At 44.5% G+C, this 24,679-nt stretch overlaps 1 protein-coding gene across 2 annotated transcripts in view; it reads left to right on the plus strand.

The window, feature by feature from the left end:
- Window positions 1–24,679, plus strand: part of TANC1 (tetratricopeptide repeat, ankyrin repeat and coiled-coil containing 1) — a 226,127-nt gene that overhangs the window by 162,379 nt on the left and 39,069 nt on the right. The window contains exons 8-15 of one of the 2 annotated variants that reach the window (XM_012655855.1): window positions 3,269–3,532; window positions 9,044–9,166; window positions 9,962–10,243; window positions 11,040–11,197; window positions 13,528–13,759; window positions 14,947–15,113; window positions 16,850–17,457; window positions 23,952–24,060. In XM_012655855.1, the coding sequence (XP_012511309.1) occupies window positions 3,269–3,532; window positions 9,044–9,166; window positions 9,962–10,243; window positions 11,040–11,197; window positions 13,528–13,759; window positions 14,947–15,113; window positions 16,850–17,457; window positions 23,952–24,060 (1,943 nt within the window). The remainder of the gene's footprint in view (window positions 1–3,268; window positions 3,533–9,043; window positions 9,167–9,961; window positions 10,244–11,039; window positions 11,198–13,527; window positions 13,760–14,946; window positions 15,114–16,849; window positions 17,458–23,951; window positions 24,061–24,679) is intronic. The other variant, XM_012655856.1, reaches the window with a different exon arrangement.

Below are 24,679 nucleotides of genomic sequence, written 5' to 3' on the forward strand. Positions count from 1 at the left end.
CATATGAATCAATGAGCAGTACCAAACTAATATAACGCTAAATTTTAAGGCACTGCCTCACCTCCCAGCTTGATAAAGCGCAAGGCCTGGTAAGTACTCATGTTTCAGAATCCTGTGTGCTGGAAGCATGGTTGAGACCAAGTTGGGGTAATCATGGCAACCCTTAATTGACAAAAGCTGCCATCCTTACTGGTTGAAAGGATAAAATGTTAGAATTTTTGAGTTTTTAGCGAATTTTAAAGATTATCTAGTTTCTGGAAAATGTCAAATAGCACTTATTTTTTAGAGATTTTAAAAAAAAGTCACCACCATTAGGACGTTGCCCTGGTTGTGTGTGTGTGTGTGTGTGTCTCTACACAGGAGCATTCTTGAGAGTTGACTGGGTTAACCTCATGAGGAGTTTTGAGTTTCTGTTAGCCTGGAAGAAAGATGTTTGAGTAGCCTGTCATTTATTGGAAGAACCAGCTTTCTCTTTCTCAGAGACCGCGGAGCTTCCCCATGTGGTTGCTTCTTAGGTCGTGTGGGGAAACCAGGACTCACTGGGCCGCTATCTGCCCCTGGATCTGCTGCAGGGTGGACGTGCACTGTCTAGGCTTCAGACTCTGTAGGCTGCATCTGGTTTTGCATGCCAGGGAGGAATATTCGTGGAGTGGGGCATCTTAGGAAAGCCCGTGGCCTCAGATTTTCCAGCCTCCTGGCCACTCAGAGCCCCAGGGAATGTGGGCGGTGGAAAGAATGTCTCCTCACCTGAACTAAGGGCAGTGGAGGGCTGCCTCTTCTCTAGAGTCTCCTGCTTAAAACACTGACTGGTTAATACTTTCCTTTCGAAATGGCTACCCCATCTGGGACTACTCTGCCCAGCCACTGTTCCTGCAGCTGGAAGCCTTCCTCCCCCACCCATTCTCCTTCCTCTCACAGCCGAGACCTGATCGTTTCCTCCCATCAAATCCTGGGCATAGTGTAGGGCACCCGCCCTACGGTGAACACTGAGCCTTCAGCCTGTCCTGCGGTCCAGGAGCTTTGACTGGGCTTTCCCAGCTCTCTCCAGCTGCTTCCTGGGGCCCTGAGGTCCTGCTTTCCGTAATGTCACTTGTGACAGGAAGTCCCTGTTCCCACTGCTTAAGGTCACAGTTAGGACTCAGACCCTTGGGGGTTTGATGCAGGAGTGCTTGGCACTTAGCGCACTTTGACTTTCTGTTTATTTTTCAACTTCTAAACATGTGCTCCCTAACAAAACCAAACAAATCACCTCCACCCCTAGTCTGGAACTTTTTCTCTTATTTAGATGTTGGGGTAGCCTGAGAACCTAACTTATTACAGTATGTCTGAAAAAAGCCTTCTGAGTTGCAAATATTGGACTTAATAAATGAAGGTTTATGACACCATCTGTGATACAGAACTGCCTGTATTTTTATACTTATTAATAGGATTACCATTAATAATTGCCACTAATAAGCAATAAACTTATTATTAAATTAAACCATTTCTGTAAAGCATTAGCACAGTCCCTAGCATGTAGTAAACAACCTTCAGTAAATGTTAGCTGCTGCTATCACCACCCCCATCACCATCAGCATTTTTATGATGAAAAGAGTCACACTTGCTTACGTATCTATGCTCATATAAATGGTGCATTTAAAAACACCATGAAGCCTGTAATTTCAAAAGAGATAGAGGTATGGTTTATTACTGCTGATAGAACACTTGGCAATACTGGGAGTCTACCCAAAAGGTGTGACAGACCCTGTCCCAAGTCAGTTTATGCTTTGGTTAGATATATAGTACGAACTGTTAACAGTGGAGTTAAGTGTAGTGTCTCTGCCCACAGTAGAAGTGAAGTCTGTTCATTTGCTCATTCATTCAATAAGCAAAGATTTATTGAGCACTTATACTGTGTGCCAGGCTCTTCGCTGTTGAGAAAGGGAAAAGATTGCTGTAGATACTCTAGGGAGGCTTCAGTGTGTGGCTGGGATTTTTAAATAGGGAGGCGACCAGAGGGTGGTAAATCCAGGCTGCAGCCGAAGGAGGATCAGAGACAGTCTTAGAATTGTGACAGGAAGTCCTGCGGTCACATGCAAGGAAATTGTTTTGTCTTTACTTCCAAATCTTAAAGCACTGTTGTAAAAATAAACAAAACCAAACTCCTTCAGACCCTTTGATCCTAAATAACTGACTCCATTTGAGCTAATTCACCAGTCTGCTGATAAAGTACGAATCATCACAGGGTGTTGATAAAGCAGCTTAATCCAGGCAGCTGCCTTCTGAATGCACTTTGGCCTGGCATACTCCCATTTAGCAGGCTTGCAGTCAAGGGCCTAGGCTACTAGGATTTAATAGGGAACAGAGGGGTCAGTGCACATGGCCCCTGTTCTCAAGGACACAAGCCAGCGTTAGGTCAACAGTGGGGCAGTGTGAGTGGCCCAGTGACCTGTTGCAAGGGGATCCCATATGGCTCAGCATCTTTAAATTATAAGTGGCTCTTTGTAGAAGCTATGTAGGGTGAGTATTGCTTCTTTCTTTGGTCATTTTCATCCTGCTGTTTTGCAAAGATGTTTGCAAAAGGGTTTTCCTACCTTTTTTACCCTCCCTCCTAGGCTGGTTTTCTTTTCTACGGGTTAAATTTAATTCTGCAATCACAGCATAGCTTCCCATGCCGGTGCTTTCCCTGGGCTGCTTACGTGAAGGTTTTCCATTGCTGCTAAAGAACTAAGTCAAGTCAGCTCTCTGGACTATCTTGAACAGATGTTATAAACTTTAAGGATCAAATTCTCTGCTTGACTTTATAATTGTGTTTTTGTTTCTGTAGATTTTATCCTGCATCTTTTCTGCATTAACCATTTTGTTGATTGTGCCCACACCCCACCCCCCAACAAATGTTATTCATTTGGAAAGTATACTTAAAGGTTCAAAGTAATTTAATGAGATAGGAATTCTTTCCTGAGCAATTCATCTTTGTTAAAAAGAAAGGATACATTATCTCCAAATTATATAGATTTACTGTTAGCTGTCTAAAAAGTATCTAAGAGTTTTTTTCATTATCTTCCTATCGGAGTTTCTTTCCCTCCTCTGTAGAGTGATTTAGCAGTTTATTTCCCCTGATAAGCAACGTTCTTCTAATTTACCAAAATATCAACATACTTCGATAAAAATCTTTGTGGACTGGAGAACTTTCCATGGATCCTGGGGAGGGCAGTGTGTGTTTTAACTCTCAATAGATAGCCCCAGCTATTCCTGGCCTCCTTCAAAGTATTTTGGTCTCTCATTTCAGCCACAATTACAAGTTCATCCGAAAATGATGACCGGAGTGGCTCCAGTTTGGAATGGAATAAAGATGGAAGCCTAAGGTTAGGGGTTCAGAAGGGAGTGCTTCCTGATCGCAGGGCAGATAACTGCTCCCCAGTGGCAGAAGAGGAGACCACTGGGTCAGCGGAGAGCGTGCTGCCCAAAGCGGAATCCGCAGCTGGAGATGGTCCGGTCCCTTATTCTCAGAGCTCCAGCTCACTAATAATGCCACGGCCCAACTCAGTTGCAGGTAAGGCCACGCCTCTCCCTGGAAGGGTTCTCTCCCTGAGACTGAGGTGTCCTGTGTTCACTGTCTTCATGTGGGAATCTAATCCAGACACAAGCCAGCTTTGTGATCTTGGATCAGGCAATGACCTTTTTTAGGCCTCAGTTTACCTATCTGTAAACACAGTAACATTGTACTTAATGGTCTAAGTGATCTTTCTGCTCTGGAATTCTTTAAATCTATGATTTGGACTATGTGGCTCTTTGTGTATAAGGGAAGAAAATACAAAAACTCTCCCCTTGGGTTTTGTTGTTTTAAACCTGAGTAACTTCATGACTTTTTATTATATATTGGTAAAGAGGAATTATTGTTTAGAGTGAGTTTGTTAATATCAGCTCGAAGAATTTTGAATCCAGCTTCCAAACTTATTTTTGTATAATTGAGGCCCATCGTACAGACTGGAGGTTGAATTTCTGTATAATTTAGTACAATTCTGTACAATTTAGTTACAGTTTTAAGCTCACAGCTTAAAACATGAGCCATGGAAGTGAGAGCTCTCAATCAAAGAAATGAAAATAGCAAGACAGATGTCTTAGCTATGTGCAGCCACAGGAACTAAGAGAGAAGAGAGAACAAATACCAGTCGCTGTCAATAGTTGGACTGGTCAGTAGGTGGCTGTCAAGCAAGGAGAGTGCAGTCGGCGCTCCAGATCCAAGGGTTCTGCATCTGTGGACTCAGCCAACCACAGATTGAAAATATTCAAGAAAAAAATAACAGTACAACAATAAAAATAATACAAATTTAAAAATACACTATACCAACTGTTTACATAGCATTTACATTGTATTGGGTATTATAAGAAATCTAGAGATTATTTGAAGTATGTAGGGGGATATGTGTAGGTGATAAGCAAACACGATGCCATTTTATATAAGGGACTTGAGCATCCAGAGATTGTGGTATCCTGGAAGCCTGCTGGGTTTGGGGGGGTACTGGAACCAGTCTCGAGTGGATACCGAGTGAGCGAAGGCTATAGTTTGGGATGGGCGGGGAAAGAACTCTCTTCATCTGAGCCATGGTGCCTGTTTTTAAGGTCTTGAGTTTCTAAACTTCAGGCTCTTGGGCTGAATTTAGAAGAGGAACTTCTTACAGTCATTCTTTGTTATCAGTGTAGCACTTAAAATCTCTCTTCTACTAATGCATGGACCCAGATTCTCTTTTGCTACATCAGAGGATTTCTCTGTAATTTATATTAGGCTTTCAGGATGTGTGGTGGGTCACTCTGCTGTTGGGTGTTTTACAGTGGAACTCTGAAGCAGCTGATAAATAAATGTCCCTAATGGAAAAGTTCTGAGGCACAACTCTAATTCACTTTCAAAGGAAGTTAAAATGGCTTTGTTCCAGAGGAAGGATTTGGCATGTCTATTACTGGAGAACGTTACCTGTATTGACTGATGGCTCTTCCACAAGCTTTTGGTCCTCCCTCTACCAGTTTACCACCTTTAACATAATATGTTGCACCCAAGGCGTTTTAAACCATATTTTACCTAGTTGCGATGAATGGGTCATTTGTATTATCCCGGAACTTGATAGCTTTTCGACTTTTAACAAAATAGCAAACTTGCATTCAATTTAATGAAGCTATTTTAAAATTAGGAAACATTAATATGTTAATTTTAAGTGTTAAAAGCATCCCGTTTGGGGTTATGTTTTCTGCTTGATGTTCTTTCCTGTGGTCTCCTGCCATGCAAAGTGACAGTGGGTGTGACCTGAGCTTTTCCAGGAGACTGCTGTGATTATAGAGCAGAGCTTTCTGATTGCTGCTGTGCTCATTCATTAGCTTCTATGTATGCCCTTGAGCTAGACCTCCTGTGGAAAGGGGAGGGCTTTACCTTTGGATTTGAGCAGAGTCTACCTGGCCTAATGGGTTTGCTCATTTCTTCTGTGCTGCATATTTTTAAATCTAAATGCATACTTGGAAGGAAATAGGCAAATACCTTACCTCACAGTATCTGTTAACAAGCTAGGAGTCTAGAAGATTCTTCATGGCCCACCTTCCTGCCCCTAAAGCTGAACCTCAGTTAAGACGGAATGACAGTATTTTTCAAGTATCATTGAAAAGCGTAAGACTCGGGTTGTGTAAACTATATGCAGCGCTGTTTATTTAGCGATTAGAAGACAGGCTGCTACAACAAGGCAGCAGACAACACTCAGTGCTAGAAGGATTGAAATAATATGAGGGACCAGATACTGAAGTCTCTGAGAAGTATTTGCATGTTAAGATCCACGTAAACACAAATTACCGGTTTGGTAGGAAAGGTGTTTTGGCGCATGGGGACAGAGAGGACTGGCAGGCGAAGGAAGACGGTGATACCAGGCCTCCCTTCACGGGACTGGCCCGGGGGGTGAGGTGCAGAACCAGTCCCTAAGGTTGCCAGCCTTCACCGTCATCAAGCCTGCCACAAGGAACTGTAGTTGTCTGTGTAGTAAAGTGACAATTTTTTTTTTTTTGGTCAAAGATCGTAAAAATAAGTTGACTAGGTTTAGAGATTATTACATAGGTTTTCTTTGTAAAGGTATTTGTTAGAATGGGATTGATTTGGAAAGCTGTATATCACATCAAAATGTATGACATGGACACCTTTTTTCCTATATTGAAAAACAATATGAAGACTTTAAAAGTATTTTAGATCATCTAGAATTTGGGTAATGTGTTCTACTATTTTTTACTACCTTTTTTTTCCCTCTTGAAATACTTTGAATAGATTACAGAACACTGTTTAATTTTCCAGGAAACCAACAAACACAATTACCATCTAATTTTCTTGAAACTCTAACTGCTAATTTGCCTGGACTTATTGGCATTTACCTTTCATAGGTTAGTCCACAATTTTAGCAGATGTTCCTCTTTGTTCAGCTTAGAGAACTCTCCCCTCAAGCTCCCACCCTCCCAAAAAAACAAACTCTTTCCTTAGCATTTTGAAATTAGACACAGTGTGTGTGTGTGTGTGTGTGTGTGTGTGTGTGTGTGTGTGCGCGCGCGCGCAGTAAGTGTATAATTAATTTAATTGTAGAGATGTTAGCAGTAAGTTTATTGCGGCATGAAATTATTGCTTTACCTCTGATTTTTCTTGGCCCTGGATAGTGTTTAGGATTTTGCAGGCGTTTATCATTAAATACTGAACGTGAGTCTGACTCTTGCACGGGTAATGTCTGAGAATCTGCTACAGACATGCCTAAGGAGGCAGAATGGCCCACGTCACCTGCTCAGTGGGGAGCAACACCTGGACACGTAGTTAAGCTGCTGAAGCTTCCCTGCTCCTGCTTGCTGGGGTCTCTGTCACTGGAGAGGAGAGGGTAGGAAATGGAGGTAGCTGATGGCTTGGAACTCTGCTGTAACTTTCAGGGGAATCATGTTTGAAACCGAGAATCAGCCAAGAGCTACAAGGGTTGCTGAGGCTGCTCTGTTGCACTCTTTGGAGCTGGAGCTCTGGTGACTGGAAATCTGAAAACAGAAGCATTTAAAATCTCACCGTCTCCTGCATCTGTGTCAGATGAGGCATTTTTGCAATCCTTTCTTTGTAATGTCCTTTTTAGTTGTGTATTTTTAATCCTTTCAGTTGTCACAAAACTATGAATTGAATGTTATATTTTAAGGGGTCGGGAAGAGAGGAAATAGGAAACCCTTTTGATGCTCTGAGCATCTTTGTATTCTCTAGGGCCGAGGCAACACGTCAGATGTTCGTGACCATTCGGCTCTGAAATGAGTTACGGGTTGTGACTGTGGCTGCCGCCCCTTCTGCATGGGCCATGATGGGCACACTCACCGTGAGGCATGCGAGGAGAAGGGGTCAGAGTCCCGCGGCTTGGGCAGGAGCCTAGAAATATGTTCCAAGCTGTGTTATTGTTGGGAGACTGGGGGGCCAGGGTTGTGGGGGAACAGATGCAGTCCTTTAGCCTTCCAGGAAGTTTCACACATCCTGGTTATGAAGGATGTGGAGTGAAGCTAGAGGCTGCCATTGGATCACTATACATCAGGTCCATTTGGAGGTCCTGCGTAAGGAATTATCTGAGTGTTTCTAATGGGAGAGAATTGCGTGGTAGCTGCATGGAGTATTTGCTTAAACATGTACACGGTGTATACAGGCTGTGGATATGCACCAAAAGGAAATAGAAGCAAAGGTGTAAACTGTTGTGAAGTCAGGGTTTCAGATGCTTTCCACTGGCTGGGAAGGTGAGTAGGTAGGGCGTGTGTTTGATTGTCCTTTGGGGGATGCAGCAAGAGGGGATATGCCATCACAGAGTCAGGCTGGAGCCACTCAGGTGCTTGTTAAATGAAAGGATGAGAGGGGTTGATGTGGACAGTGTGGAGGAGAAGGACTGAAACCTTAGGAGAGGAAATAGGAAGAGCTCAGGTCAGACTAATGCCGCCAGTCAGCAGCTGGATGCTGGGTCAGAGCCTGTAGGGTAGCCAGAGGGTTTTTAGAAGACAGATGGCCCAACTTGACTTCTCTCTTGCAGCTTGGTCCCACTAAAGATTTCATCAGTCCTGAAAAGCCTTTGGCCTTGCAGTGTGACTCCCACTGGCCTCCTCATTGGCCCTCAAATCATGTGTATGTTTTATTATCCTGGAAGATAATCATATGTCTAAGATCAGCAATACTTTATGTTGGGCCACATAAGCCACAAACCAAATTAGGTTAATTCTATTTAAATTTTTTTCATTGTGACCTAGGATGTATGTATAAAACAAGAGGAGGGGTTTTTTAAGGCAAAAACATGTACTGTGTATATTTGCTTCTAAGGTTTGCTGAGAATCGGCAAAATTATTTTGTACTAGTTATAATCCAACTTGTGTGTATGTTGGAATAGATCCTTAATGCTTTTTAACAGGTACCTATGTGCAATGAATCTTACTGATTTGGTCAGAGGTGAACATTTTTAGAAATTTAAGAAATATATACATATATATGCCTAGATAATGTATGTTATAATATATAATACATTTACATATCTATGTATATTTAAAGCTTAGGAATATGTTGTAACTATTACAGCCGAGAGCTTTTAGTGTTCTGAGTACTATGGAATTATACATGCAGAATCTGCTCATTTAATTAACAAGGTTGGAATTCCAAACAGCAGAAAGCTTTCCAGAGCTGCAGAGAAGAATCTAGTACCATGCCACATGTTTGCAGTAAGTACTGAAGCTGTACTGCGTGACATGTGATTGTCAGATTTCTTCATAAAACAATTTATAGTGAAATCTGTCTCTTTCCAGAAATAGCAGAGAATTCTGGCAGTCATGTCAACATAACTTTGATTTAAGAATAAGGAGCATTTAGATTTTACCACTTTGCAATTAAGAATATTGCCAGAAAAATAAACTAGGGCAAACAAAACCAAAATCCACCTTTAAGTAAATTTTGTTAAAAGCCTAAACTGAATCGCTTAGTAATCTATGACTTGTGGTAGCTTAGGTATTTCATTTAAACTCAACTTCGAAGAGGCTAAACTTCAATTTAATATTACAGCAACAAGCTCAACCAAATTGGAAGATCTGAGCTATTTAGATGGGCAGAGAAATGCTCCTCTACGAACGTCGATTAGATTACCATGGCACAATACGGCTGGAGGTAGGGCACAGGAAGCTAAAGGTATTTATCCTTGCATCCACTGTGATAATGGCTGTGATGAGCTCATTCACTAAACACTGAAAGTCTGTGATAACCAGCATTTAAACCAACTGTTTTTAAAACATGATGGAAAGTGTGAGGTGTGCTAGGAGGCCATCCTTAATAGTTTTGAGCTTCTTTCTTAAAATACGTGATTAACTTCTGGAATTGAAAAATATTTCTGTAGTTAGTTATTTTAAAGTGAGGGGTAATTTAACACTTGGTAGATTTTTTTTGTTACTAACAAAGAATGAGCATTGTTTCACTTCCTTGGACTGAATGAATCACCCATGTCCTGTATCTACCTGTAACATGCAGTTGTGTGCACAGCAGCCTCACCATGTGGGCAAAGCGTCATCATGCTCAGATGAGAGCTATTATAATCTCTAGAGAAAACATACTTCTATTTTACCGATGTAGTAGGGAAGGAACATGTCTTAAGTACGGTTTCAGATCAACCAATGACACATGGTTTGGCCTCTTGCATTGCTTTCTGTAATCCTCTATGTGTCTGCCTTGAGTGACGAGAATAACTCAGAGGCATGAAAGGACTAGAAAGTCATTTTAATAGGACACTTTGTAGGACCAGTAGGGTATGATAAATGAGATATTACAGAAGTATGAATAGAATCAGATTGGAAATACTTACAGATCCCTTGTGGGGTAAAACTGTAGGTTGTACTAAGTGTAACACACAAACAATGATATATTGAGTTTCTTAGCATATAAAATTATGACATTCTTCTAGAATAATGATTTTGTTTTGGTTTTTTTAAGCGCGATTTGCTCCCTACAAGCCACAAGACATTTTGTTGAAACCCCTGTTGTTCGAAGTACCGAGCATAACGACAGACTCTGTGTTTGTGGGAAGAGATTGGCTCTTTCACCAGATAGAAGAAAACTTGAGGAACACAGAACTGGCAGAAAATAGAGGAGCAGTGGTTGTTGGAAATGTGGGATTTGGGAAGACGGCGATCATTTCCAAGTTGGTGGCGCTGAGCTGCCACGGAAGCCGCATGAGGCAAATTGCTTCCAACAGCCCCAGTTCATCACCGAAAGGTATGTCCACACTTAACTTCTTGTCTAGTTTATTAATATAAGATAGATGGAGGAAATTGCTGTTTGGATACACAGAAATTACCCATTTTCCTCAAGTTGTTCCAACTACTGTTATTAGGTTTGTGATCATTTGTTAAGTGAATTATTTGAATACTTCATCTATCATAGTGTGTATTTGGCTATCCTCTGGGGTGAGGCCAGTGTTTCCTGACGTCCTCCTGAGCTGCAACCCCTCTCTCCCTCTTTATGTAGGCAGAGGTGGGGCCGTGAGGCCTGATCAAGTGCCCTGAGGGATTCTTGGTCCTAAGACCATGGGGCTGGACTCCTGGCAGAACAAGCCAGACAGAGTCTGCTATAGAATTCTTTTGTGCCCTGTTCACCACAGCCTTTGTATTTTATACTGGATTTACTAAAACTATAAACACTAAGTTAGATATGGCATAGAGTAGCCAAATATTTGACTATTCCCTGCTTATTTCATATGTAGCAACCCCATTAAAAAGAGAATGTCTCTAAACATGGTGAATAAGAACAGGTGAGCCGTATGAGATTTTTTTTTTTTTTTTAACCCAAAAGAATTTAATAAAGGAAACTGGAAACAGTGGTTCTCCAGGGAGGGGAAACCGGGTGGGTGGGAGATGGGTGGGGGACTTGTGCTCTCTTTTGGACCTTTGAATTTTGGACCATGTTCACTCTTTACCTGTTAAAATACTCTCTAGGGCTGATCAAGAAATATGTTCAGTATCCCACCCTACTCTGTGCTGATGCAAACATGGAATGGGTCTTTTCTCTGCAGCCTCGGACCCTGCCCAGGACCTTCCTTTCACTCCATTGCTTTCACCGAGTTCTTCTACAAGTGCTTCCAGCACAGCGAAAACTCCTCTTGGAGCTGGGTCTGGTACTCCGGAACACCAGAGACCGAGAGAGGATGCGGTGAAATACCTCGCTTCTAAGGTAATCTGCTCTTGTTTTATGGGAACCTTCCAGATAGAGTTTTCTAGTTTGGTTTCTGAGAAGTGAAGAGGAAAAGGAATCTTAAAACAGAGACAGCTGCTTAATGCTTTTTGATAAAATTGTGATAAAGTACACCAAATAAAAGATGTGAAAAAATAAATATCTGTCTTAAGACATTGGCCGTGGACCTCTTATACAATGGATTGAAAGAGTTCCTCAAAGCATCAGGAGACATCTGTGTACTTGCCACAAATCCATCCTTATAAGCACGCGCTTTGCTTAATTTGATATGTGAGCAGGAGACTGGGAACTTTTAACGGGACCCAGACCTCTTGTGCCTGCACTCTGTTGCCTGGGGCCTTTGACTCCTGCAGCTTTCTGTCCGAGGTTTCTTGTGAAGTTGTAAAAGACACTTTGACTGACTTTCCCTTCCTAAATTCGTGGTCATCAAGGTCCTTCTGAAATTTTCCTTCTGCTCAACATCCATCCCTGGTTCATAAGCCACCCTCTTACATTAAAGCAGTTACAGTTCTTGCCCTTGGCGAGCCATGCTGGTCTCCCTTGGCAACCATGGTGTGAGTTGGTGGAGCTGGAGAACCACCAGAGATGGGCAGGGATGAGATGCACCTTTCGAGGAGACCCCCGGGGGTGGGGCTGGTGCAGGGGAACTGACGCGAATACGCTCTGCCTGAATATCATGCACACATAATCACACACACAACTGGAGCAAAAGCACTACAAAACTGCTTATTCTTTCATCCTATAATACTCTCTGGCAATTTAAATTCACTTTATTACATTTTTTTTTTAAACTCTGTGGCTCCAAATTGATTTTATGACCACTATTGGGTTGCCAAGCTGCTTTTGTCAAACACCATGCAAGACCGTGGTACTGAGTGTCTCATGGTGGTTTGCACAAGCTCACAGAGTCCTCACCTGTGTCCCTGCTAATCTCTGTCCAGGTGAGAGTTGAAGAGCAGTCAGCTTTCCTTTGGGTGTCGATGATAAATTTGATCTAAACCAGGAGTCTTCTGGCAGTTCCAGGCTGGCCTGAGGAAAGCTGCTGCACGTAGACTCTTGCTCCTTGCTTTTGAAGAGTCTGCAGCCCTGGGATCTAATCCCAGATCTTTGATTGACTCCCTGTCACCTTGGCGAGGTATTTACCCTCAGTGTCAGCTGTCCTCAGCCAGGAACTGTGGCTGGTGATCTTGTCCGCCTTCCTGCAGGGGCTGGGGCGGCCGTGACTCAGATGTTTCTGAAAAAACACACAACCCTTCACACAAGTGTGTTTGCCCCTTTTTTGCCTGCCTTACCTCGTGCTTACATTCCTCCTTTCCTCCTCATTTGGGAGGTATTGGATTTTTCATTTATCTACAGTGTATCTTTCACTCATTCCCAGGACTTCTGCAGCTGACCCTTTCCTTGAGCCCCTCTTAACCAATAACCTGCAGCTGCCGCAGATTCCTCCTGAGGGGACCACTCCGCGTCCTCCCGGTACTTGGGCAGCTCCCTCTCCTCCTACTTGTCTCTTCACACGAAAGGCAGAAATTTGCGAATTTCCGATTTCCATTCTTCAGATAATGTCCCTGTTGAACTCCACAATGTCCCTTGACGAAATGTGGGTATGGGGAGCGGGGCTGAGGGCTTGAGCCCGCCTGCCAGCGGAGAGGAACAGCTGTGACTCTACAGCCCGGGTTTCGGAGCCACCAACTTTATCTTCTACCTTTGGGCTCAGCAAAAGGATTTCCTAAAGAGATGCTGCTGCTCTTGACACCAGAAATGTGATCTCTGTGTGAAGATGGCACTTTTTTTTTTTTTTTTAAGAGACAGGGTCTCACTCTGTTGCCCAGGCTGGAGGGCAGTGGCACAATCATAGCTCACTGCAGCCTTGAACTCCTGGGCTCAAGTCATCTTCCTCCCACGTCAGCCTTCCAAGTAGCTAGGACTACAGGTGCGTGCCACCGCGTCTGCCTGGATGGTACTTTTTAATGTCCAGGACATTGGGATGGCTTGGAATTGCTTTTCAAGCCAGGATAGGCTTTAAGTTTTATGAATGACTTTTTATTACTTTATATTTAGTACAGAGTAACTTGTACTGATTTTTGTGCTAATCAAGATGAATTTGTGGATGCAGTAAAAGGTCTTCAAAGCACACAGACGAAGGAAGGGATAAATGGATCGATTAAGCTAACTAAGGACTTGGTCTTGGGGAATGGAAGCAATGTATCCTGTTATCCCAGCGAGCGGGCAGAGTTGTGTTCCTGCTTGAGATCACAGACGGAGCTGCGTGAAGAGAGTGAGGTGACGCTGACGGTCTGCTTCCCCCGTAGGTGGTGGCCTACCACTACTGCCAGGCCGATAACACGTACACGTGCCTGGTGCCGGAGTTCGTGCACAGCATCGCGGCTTTGCTCTGCCGGTCCCATCAGCTGGCCGCCTACAGAGACCTTCTGATAAAGGAGCCCCAGCTGCAGAGCATGCTGAGCCTCCGATCCTGTGTGCAGGACCCAGTGGCAGCTTTCAAGAGGGGAGTGCTGGAGCCGCTCACAAGCCTGAGAAACGGTACCTCGGAGCAGCCCCCAAATCCCCTCTCTCAGTAGTGGGGCGGGACACCCAGGTGGCCCTCCGGAGGAGGGTGGTCAGCTCAGCCCTGGGGTAGAAGTGAGGAGGGGCGGGGAAGGATGTGGAAGCATCAGTGCCCATCTGGTCCCCTTCCTCAGATCTCCCCGAGGTCCCTCCTTATCACCCCCCACCAATGGCGTAGTGTTAAATGAAGCATCCCTGATAAGAATGAACTCCACAATCGAACCGTTCCAAAGCAGCCAATTGATAACTGCAGCTCTTAAGATGATTTGCACCCTTAAAAGACCGTTGCCTACGTATTTTGTACTCTTAGATATTGGGGAATAAGTGGATTATTTGGGAGAGTTTTCCAGCATATGTTTTTTTCATGGCCTCCACTCAGTTGAGTTGAAACCGAAAGTCATTTCCAGAGGTTTCCATTTGATTTTTTTTTTTTTTTTTTTTTGCCCCTGAATATTCTGTGACATAGGGGATGTCAGTGACATTGTGGGCCCTTCAGTTTTCTGTCCTTTCTACCCTTCGCTCCTTACCTTTTGAGCTAGTTTGTTTACCTGCCCACACAGCACTTCTGCCAGAAGGTGCCAGAGAGAGAGAGAATGTGAAACAGATGTCATTTCTCCTCCCTTCTCTGGGCTGAAAGTTGGTACTAATGAATGGAATATTAGCTTTAGGCTCGTGGGAAGGGGTCTATGTGGGGTCTATGAAGCAGAGCTCTCCCCACCATGTGGTTGTGTGGCTTGGGCCGGACAGTGAGCCCTGGCGGGGGCGGAGGGCCAGTTTGCCTTACCTGGAATCCACTGTGGGGTTCTAAGGGGGGACCTGGCGTCTTTTCCAGGTCTGGTCTCTACGTGTTAATTGTCTTTGCTGTCACCCAGCCCGTGACGGTGGTTTGTGAAGCGCTGACTGTGTTACATACGTGGCCGAGGTTCTGCTGATGTGTGAAATGCAGCATGTTTCTGTTAGAACTGGGTTTCTTTTGGCCCTGTGCTCCAGTTTTCATTATGAATTTAATAGAAAATATGCTTCTGTGAAAACCGTTTCTCGTGCCATATGTAAACCCTTTTAGTTTCTCCTCACAATTAAACTGTGCATTAAAATACACCGGGTGATGCCATCTTACAGATATGTATAATTTCTTAATTTGAAAACATTATTTTATCCTTTAGAGCAGAAAATTCCTGAAGAAGAATACATTATTTTGATAGATGGCTTAAACGAAGCTGAGTTTCATAAACCTGATTATGGAGATACACTTTCTTCATTTATTACGAAAATTATTTCTAAATTTCCTGCGTGGTTGAAGTTGATTGTGACCGTCCGAGCAAATTTTCAGGTAACAAAAGAATTCTCAAATCTCTAAGTCCCAGTTTTACAGTGATATCAATACTGATAACTTCAGCTATTGTAAACCATTTAGCTGCTGAATTGAAAACTATGTTAGGAATTTGAAAAACCAGTCCACAGAGCCCCACATGGGTGAAACTGTGACCTTTTTAGCCTCGGGCATATTTATCAAGATGTCTCGTACCTTTACTTCTCCCGTGTTGACATCTAGCCAGAGTCACCATCGTGCAGTGTGCGAGGCTGTCCGAGGAATGTGGCCAGTGGGTCTGCTAGAGTTGAAAGATATTCCTGCTGGTAGTTATTTGCACGGGTTTGCAGTGGGGCTGTGTGGGGGTTTTTTTGAAGGGAAAAGTGAAGGATGAAAGAGATTTTAAGGCCTGTTGTGGGAAGTCTGTTTTTTCATAAGACTTAAACATGAGGTAGTATTCGCAGCCCAGTGGGGCAAGAGTGATTTTTTTCTTTTTCTATCTTCCCCCTCATTTGAACCCTAAAATTGTTAACCATTGACTCCCTCTACACCTGAACTTTTTCAGTATGAAGACATTTATTAGCACCACGCTCTAACCAACTGAGCTATCCGGCCACTCATAAGACATTTAGATGTTAGATTTTGAATTTTGCTCTTTTTATGATATTTATTTTAAAATAGCATTTGGGTGGAATTTTTTTCTCATTAAAACTGGAATGAGACCTCAGTTAAACTTGATGTTTTTTGTTTTGGATATTTGATTTGTACACTTTTCAGCCATTTTTGACACAGCATAATCTGACAATCGATAGAGCACAGGGACCACGAGTCCTTTGTTTCACTTCCTAACTGTGTGTGTTTTCAGAGGTTCAGTTAGCATCCATGTAAAATGGGAATAATTGTGTTCTGCCCTCTTCCTACAATTATTGCATTACATGAGGACACACAGATTTAAATACTTCAAAAATTATAGTGGGAGGTTAAAAAAAAAAAAACAAGTGAACCTCTTCTGTTAGGTGTCAGATAGTGCTTATCTTTGGAATGGGGGAGAGAGAGAGGAAGGGCATGTGGGGCTTCTGGGACTGGTGATGTTCTCTGTCTACGTGCTGCTTACACAGGTATATTTGACTTTGTGAAAATCAGTGACACTGTGCAATTATGGTTTGCGTACCTCTGTATGTTATACTTCAATTTAGAAGTTTACTAAAAAAAAAAAAAAACAGTTTAAAAAATGATAGCATGCTGTGCCAAAGTAGGCAGCTGTCATTGGGTACAGCCCGGGGGCAGTCTCAGACTTCCTGGTTGGGTTGCACAGCCCCAGTATTTGATGCACAAAGAGGTATGCCTCTTACCTCGGCATCTGGCCATGTTCTAGGATGTGCGGTGTTGGTGTGTATGGCCAGTTGCACAGCGTAAGGACTGTGGGTATTAGGTCACTTGCAGGGTCTCACTGCCCCTGCTGGTACCGGCCTGGCTGCCACTGCTGCGTGGGGCTCTTACTCTGCTTGCCTGGCTCCGAGTCCTCGGATGAGGGCCTCGGGAGAGACTTTACTGATTCAATCTCACATCAGGATTTCTTTCACATAAGCTTTTTATCTTCACCTTATCCTATTACACGTTTTAATATGAAACAATGACTCCCTGTAATCCATGAAAATCCTCCTTGAAAGAAAACTAGTGAATCTGGTTTGAAATGCTGCTAAAATAAAAAAGGAATCTCTGTGGAGTGACACTGCGGAGTTTTTTTCCCCCTCCAGGAGATCGTAAGTGCGCTGCCATTCGTCAAGCTTTCCTTGGATGACTTTCCGGACAACAAAGACATCCACAGCGACCTGCACGCCTATGTCCAGCACAGGGTCCACAGCAGCCAGGACATCCTCAGCAACATCTCCCTGAACGGCAAGGCCGACGCTGCCCTCATCGGGAAGGTGAGCAGCCACCTGGTGCTGCGGAGCCTTGGCTCCTACCTGTACCTCAAGCTCACCCTGGACCTCTTCCAGAGGGGACACTTGGTCATCAAGAGTGCCAGCTACAAGGTGGTGCCCGTGTCTCTGTCGGAGCTCTATCTGCTGCAGTGTAACATGAAGTTCATGACCCAGGCTGCCTTCGAGAGAGCACTTCCGATTCTCAACGTGGCCCTTGCGTCCCTCCATCCCATGACGGACGAGCAGATCTTTCAGGCTATTAATGCTGGCCACATCCAGGGGGAGCAGGGGTGGGAAGACTTCCAGCAGAGGATGGACGCCCTCTCCTGCTTCCTCATTAAGAGGCGAGACAAAACCCGCATGTTCTGCCACCCGTCCTTCAGGGAGTGGCTCGTCTGGAGAGCGGACGGGGAAAACACAGCCTTCCTGTGTGAGCCCAGGTACGGCAGGGAACCTCGCGCAGCTGGGGAAAGGATTGCAAATGTGGTTCACGTGTTTTAATGGAAAGACAACCCAGATTAAATAACTCAGTTTTGCTTTTTTATTTTCTTATTTTCCCCCCACTTTGGCAGAAGGAAGGGCGATGGGAATTCTCTCCGCTTGTATACACAAGGTGCCTTCCTTCAACTGGTAGGATTTTAGGACTTTGCTGCTGTCTGTTCTCTCACGGATCCCTGTCTCCCGTGCCCAGCTTTGGCAGGGCTCACGTGGGAGAGCGTGAGATGGGCTGCAGGGAACGCAGGCTTCTCTCCAGGTGTTGAGCTGTGGGTCTCTGGACTGTCTTGGGCCCTTAGCACTGCTGCTCTCTTGCCACCCCTTAAACATGTAGTGACTTGTCCCAGGGATCAGACTTACTGTGGGCCCAGAGGGAGCACTGTGACCCAACCTGGCTGCTTCGTATATATTTGTGGTTCCGCTTGGTGTGGCAGACTGGGCCAGGCCGGGATGTGTTCTGCCCACTGCCTGGGCTGTTTGCATCACAGAAGAGTGGGGGAGGGAAGCCTGTCTGTGGTGTGGCCTGGTAGCCGTTTAGCCGTTAGGATGAGAGGTGGGCAGTTCGAGGGTGCAGACGTTTTTAGATAAGGGTTTGCTCAAGCCTCCTCTACTGCCTGGCCCTGGCCTTGGCCTACACCTTTGTTGTCTTGAACAGCTTCTGCTCTCTGTAAGACAGAATTGCCCCTACTTGAGTAACAAGGGCTGGCAAGCTGCTTACTGTCCCCTACGAACTGTAGTGGGCATTTGACCAGCTGCTGGGGCCCAGAGAGGAAGAGGTGAAAAGCACTTTCGAGCCTGGAGGCCACCTTCCGCCCCATGAATATTGACCCGCCATTGACCTAGTAGATCCAGCTGCTGTTTCCTGTTGTGGCTGTTGTCATTTTCTTTAGTGACACTGGACTGAAGATTTGTTGTTATCTTTTGAACCTGGTTTGGGGCAATAAACTCTACCATCCAGGTTATTTAGCTAGACCATAATAGGTTGGTGAAACGCATGCTGTGACGTATCTAGCCAATCAGATTATTTTCTAGGAAAAGTCCTATCCTTTCCTGGGAAGGTAGGCTGTAGTTGAGTTTGTAGAGACATAAAAACAAATCAAAAGACTTCAGCCTGGGTTGTAGGTTTGTTACTGGGTTTGAGGCTGAAGTAGCTGAACTAGAGTCTTTGTTAAGCTCCGCTTCATTTTGGGTAGGCCGGCCATTAAGGTAACACAGCCTAAGGCAGAGCTGAGAGTGGGTGACTAATGGGCCAGTACTAGCACCTGCTGTCCTGAGTGCTGCTGTGTCCTCAAGCAGTGGGGACGTCCCCTGGGGCAGGGCCTGGAGTCAAGAGAAGGCACCAAGAGTGCAAAACTGAAGGAGGGTGCTCACCTCTGGGGGTAGTACCAGTTGGCATTTTCCCAAGAGAGTGCATAGACTGGTGTAAAAAGGAAGCTACTAGATTCAAGTTGATAGCAGTTTTTGAGGACTCCCTTTGTGTAGAGTGCTTTGGCAGATACGGAAATTCCTGGGGCAAGGCCCCTCCTCTCCAGGGCTTCCCGCCTGGGCTGGGCGAGGCAGGAAGTGGCTGGGAAGGGGCCAGGCTGCATGTGAGGCTTCAGGAAAGGGGAGGCAATTTCTGTAAACTGTTTCATGTGCGTGGTGACATTTGGGTTAGGTTTTGAAAGATGGTAGCATTTCTTCCCCCACCCCAAATAGTTGTGTTTTTGCTCTAATTATAGAGGGGAAAATGGGAGAAAATTCTAACTCCCATAGTCAGTGACAGTTAACTTCTTATTTCTGCGTCTTTCCACAGCATTTTTTTTTCCTTATTTTCATAATTGTTTAAAAACTCTACGTGGAGCCATGCCCAAGAAGCCTTGAGCAAGTGGACTCTTCACAGCATTTTAAATGTTACACAAATCATCATTTCCCTCTTAGAATTCTTGTCCTGTTTTCTAATTTTTACTTTTTTGCTTAACACATCATAGGCATCCTAGCAAGCTGTTACAGATCTTACAAAAGTGTCATTTTCATTTTTCACGGATGTGCAAACCTCCTAGTGGGCAAGTTATAACGTATTTCACGATACCCTTGTTGGACCTTTAAGTTATTTCTAGGTTACTTACAAACATAAAAACCTATAATGAATGTCTTGGTGCCTACAGATCTGGATTGAAATCCTTACTCCATTGATTCTTGGGTATTTCCTGTGCACAAAAATCCTCCAAGGCTTACTTCCTTATCCATAAATAGTATGAGTATCTTCTCACTGAGTGACAGTGGCTAATTAAGTAAGTTCTTAAGAGGATCTGCTACCTCCATTCCTTCTTTCCTATCTTCCCTCCTATTTTTCATTATTCCTGAGGTTAGAATTCCAGGAATAGAATTATGAAGTTAAAGAATAGTTTTTCCGAGTGTTCATTCATACCACCTAGACTTAAGCACATTCACATTTGCAATACTTGCCACATTTGTAGGTTTTTTTTTTTTTTGGAAGTATGTTAAATAACATGTTAAAAATACAACATTTTACTTTAAATCAATTTAAATGTTATAAACATGACATTTTATGTTAAATAATTAATTATACATCTCAAAAAGGAAGGATGTTTTCTTAACCACAGTACCATTACCACACCTAAAATATTAATAGAAATTCTTCAGTATCCCAAAATATTTAGCTATGCTCGAATTTCTCTCCTTTTTTTTTTTTTTTAGTATGTTTAAATCAGGATCCGAAAAGTCCATAAAATGCATTTGATTGTCTCTCTTTTTAGTCTGTAGTTTCCTCCTCCATTTTGCTCCCACTCCTTCCCCATCACCACAATTTATTTGTTTAAAAAGAGCAGCTGGGTAGTTTGTCCTGTATAATTTTCCGTAGTCAGAATTTTGTATCCTCATGTTGTTTTTTCATGTGTTCCTCTCACCCTTGTTTCCTGTAAACTGGTAGTTAAATCTAGAGGCTTGATCAGATTTTATATTTTTATTTTTTTGAAAGGATACTTAATAGGTGGTAGTGAGTACTTTTCAGGAGGCACAAAGCGTCTTTTTTATTCATTTTTTTTATTGATACACATTAGATGTACATATTTTTGGGGAACATATAATTTAATACATTCATATAATCAAATCAGTAATTAGGATATCCATCACCTTAAATACTTATCTTTTATGCTAGGAACATTCAAATTATTCTCGAATAATGTATAGTCTATTTCTAATGTATAGTCTATATAATGTATAATCTATTTCGAAATGTATAGTAGGTTAATGTTAATTGTAGTCACCCTACTGACCTATCGAGCGCCAGGTCTTCTTTCTTCTATCAAAGTGTGTGTTTGTACCCACATAACATCGTAATCTCTCGGGGGTGCTAGGAGCCGTTGATGACCATTCGCTGGATCCAGCAGTCCCCTAGGGTTTCACAAGCACTCTTAGATAATCTAGAACGACCTCCCATCTCCTCTTTCCCCATGCATTAACTTGAGGAGTGACTGGATAGGGTATTAGTATGCGGAACAAGGCTGTTGGAGACAGGAGGAGCTGTCGAGGGCAGTGCGTCAGAACAAGCAGGCCATGTTCTGGCAATAGGAAATCTAATTTAGAGCTTTTGTCATGAAAGAGAAAAGTGGGAAGAGCCAGCAGAAGGCTGGACACGAGTGTGGAGGGCACAGAGTGTGCAGGATGTGGAGTGTGGGGACCACCGTCCCGGTCAGGAGCAGGGACCTGGTGGACCGAGACTGTAGAGGCAATGGGATGGAGACAGGTCTTGCTGACATAAGATAGCTGGAAGGCCTGGCCTGTGAGCAGAGTCTAGGAGGAGGAGCCATAAATGACTTCAAGCCCCAGAAACGAGATGTGGCATTGCTCTTAGGAAGGTAAGAGAGGCAGGCAGTGGGGGCAGGTTTTGTGGGGATGAAGCTGCCTTTGGTTTTCAGCAGTTGAGCTTGTGGGGTAGCTGTCTCTCCCGGGCACACAGGGGCAGGTCAGGTCTGAGGTTGGAGAAGTTGGCAGTTGAGGATGTGGCATCATTGACAGAGAGGTGGTTGGCACAACTTAGTGTGGACGCCAGCGTAGTTAGAGGAAAGAGTACGGGGCTTCCGGAGCATGGAGGATTTCGGGGAGGGAAGTTAGGGATGTAAGTGTTGCCAAGAGGTGAAGGAAAATGAGGATTAAGAGGAAGCCATTGGATTTTTAGTGTGGGAAGAGGGTCCCGGCTCCTCAGGAGACCCTGTCCTTCGGGTTTGAGGTGTGAAAGAGGAGAGAGCCCACGTGCTGGGATGGGAGGTGGAAGGGTTGAGAGGTTTCAGATTGAGAGTAGGGAAGGTTTTTTGTTTTTAATAACACAAGATTGGGACATTGTTGAAAACATCACATAGACAGTGTGGGGAAAGGCAGAGTCCATAAGGAAGGAGGAATTGGAAATGTGGGCAGGGAGGAATGGGGGCTAAGTGAAGGGACATCGAGTCTGCTCACAGCACCAGGTTAGCTGAATTTTATCTTGTCTGCACACGTGCCCTCCAGTTGCTAAGAACTCCTCAAGGAGAGCACCTTGCATCACCCCCTCCCCGGGATGACACACGTCAAGCATGGTGCTCATTATAAGGCACAGATGTTAATGAGCAAAGGAGGCACGATGTTACGCTGGTAGAGAGCACAGGCTCTCCTGTCTGGCAGACTTTGGTTTAAACCTCTGCTCTGTCATTTACCAGCCATTTGGTCTTGGACAAATCACTGAACCTGTTCAGGTCTCTGTTTCCTCCTGTAAACACACTGGGAATCATAACACTTAGTGATCACAGGCTAGTACAGGTAAATGAGATAATTCAGACAGCTTTCTGCATCTTGATACATGAACTCTTTGGAAAAATGTAGACTCATGAATGCAGGTGGTCAGAGAGGGGGCACTTGGTCTCAAGACCAGGAGTGCAGGTGTGGAGCGGTTGCATGGGGAATTGTCTCTTCAGGGTGGGAAGCCAAGTGCTCAGCTGAGAGCCCAGCCACCGCGAGGGGTGTTGTCACCTCCCTGTAAGGGCGAACCCTGGTATTTAGTGTGCCTTTGTGGTGCACACGCTGGTACGGCCACAGAGCTCAGCCAGCTGGGAGACTGATGGGAGAGTGGACCCTACCGCAGTATTCCAGGCCAGACTGAACCCTGGGACTAGTCCACAGAGACTGGGGAGGGCTTGGGGGCCTGGAGCACCAGAGGTGACTGAGAGCCATTTCCGTGGGGATAAGGGGGTCTGAGGGGGGAATCCGAGGCTTGAGTTTGGGGGCGGAGCATGTCCAGGGGACCCCAGGGTATGTGCTTATGGGAAAGCTCCAGACAATTATAAGACACTGGACAGGACACTCAGTGGGCAGCGTAGCCTTAAAGGTCATGCCCTCCCCTGTAGTGTAAAAACTAATTTCTTGGTCTCTACCTGCCTTGATTTCCTCTTCTCTAATGTGGTTTATAATCTGTTTGAGAAGCAAACATACATCTGGATGGATAAAGACAGTTTAAATGATGATTGCTTTTAATCCTCTATAATAAACTAGCAACTACTGGGAGGATGCTTTTTTAAACATGTGTGTGTGTATACACACTCACACACACACACACACACAACAGCTCACAGTTGTCAGGTTGATAGAAGTGAAAATAATTACATTGCACAGAAGTCACTGCTATCGGAGCAAATAACCCTTCGTATCTTTTCCAAACAAACCGGCCCAGACAAAGGCAAGGAGTCCACAAGGAGACAGGATGCACCTACAGATGTGGGGGGCAGACGGGTAGGACGGTCCCTCCATGAGAGTTGCGGGGAAACACCGGTGCCAGCTGAACGTCCGCCACATGCCCAGCCACAGCAAGCCCACTCATGCATCTTACCTGTTTTCCCCGCAAGAACCTGTGTTCCAGCCAAGGCAAGAATTCTAGGCCTTTCTGATCTTGAGCTGTTGCCAAGCATGACCTTGTTTTTCTTTCCTTCCCGTTGCAAGGCCTTGACCTTTGGCCCAGGTCTACGCCATGGTGATTATCCTGAGGGGCTGGGCCCAGGAATGGTTGTTCTCCGTCTGTCTGCTCATTCATCCATCCAAGAAACACATATTTGAGCATTTACTAAGTGTTAAGACACTTTGCTGGGCATTGTGACTATACCTGTGACTTACACAAGATCCTTAGTCTCACAGGGTTTGCTTTTTTGTGGCAGGCATAAATCAATACATAAGATTTATTGCTGAGTGATGAATAGAGTGGGGGTTCCAAAGATAAAGACCTGCCCTGTCCTTGGGCTTCAGTGTGAGACGTGCCACGGAGATAAGGGACCCCAGAAAAGGCCCTGAAGACTGGAAATATAAGCAGCACTTGCCGCCTTGTGCAGAGATGCGCACACGCCCACTCACTCACCCGAGGGTCTGCCGTGTGGCGGGACAGGCTCTTTGGTGATGGGCCTTTGTGTTTCTTCCCTAGGAATGGGCACGCTCTCCTGGCGTTCATGTTCTCGAGACAGGAGGGCAAGCTGAACCGCCAGCAGACCATGGAGCTCGGCCATCATATCCTGAAGGCACACATTTTCAAGGTGAGACACACACCAGCGTGAGGAAGGGTTTCTTTGTTGCCGTTTGCAGGTTTGGGTTTTGGAGATTCTAGACAGCTTTGTCAGCTGCCCTCCACACGCCTCCTCCCAAACTGCCTCCTCCCCACTCTCTGAAAGTAACCGCTGTTCTGACTTAGCCTGATCGTTTCCTTGCATTTCTTTATAGTTGATCACCCAAGTGTGTTTCTACATGCTATGGTTAGGTTTTACATTTCCCCCTTTATATGTCTTTTAGTTTCTATTCGTCTAAATGTTCCACTTCATCCTTTACTGTTTTATTTCCTTGTTATTTATTTGTCCAAGAAGCTGAGTTCCTTGACCGATGTAATTTCACACCATCTGGATTTTTTCTTTTTTTCTTTTCTTCTTCTTTTCTTTTTTTTGAGACAGGGTCTTGCTATGTTGCCCACGCTGGTTCTGAACATCTGGGTTCAGGCAGCTGAGACTGTAGGTGTGACCACCACACCTGGCTCAGGTGGTGATATTCTAATTCTATCACTTATTCTTCTAATTTACTTCCATAAAGAGAAGTTTTCTCATCTGCCATCTCTCTCCCCAGGCATGCAGTTCATGCAGCAAAGGCAGACTGAGTCCTTGACCT

Source organism: Propithecus coquereli, unplaced genomic scaffold (assembly GCF_000956105.1).
Source record: "Propithecus coquereli isolate 6110/MARCELLA unplaced genomic scaffold, Pcoq_1.0 Scaffold49, whole genome shotgun sequence".
Lineage (NCBI taxonomy): Eukaryota > Metazoa > Chordata > Mammalia > Primates > Indriidae > Propithecus > Propithecus coquereli.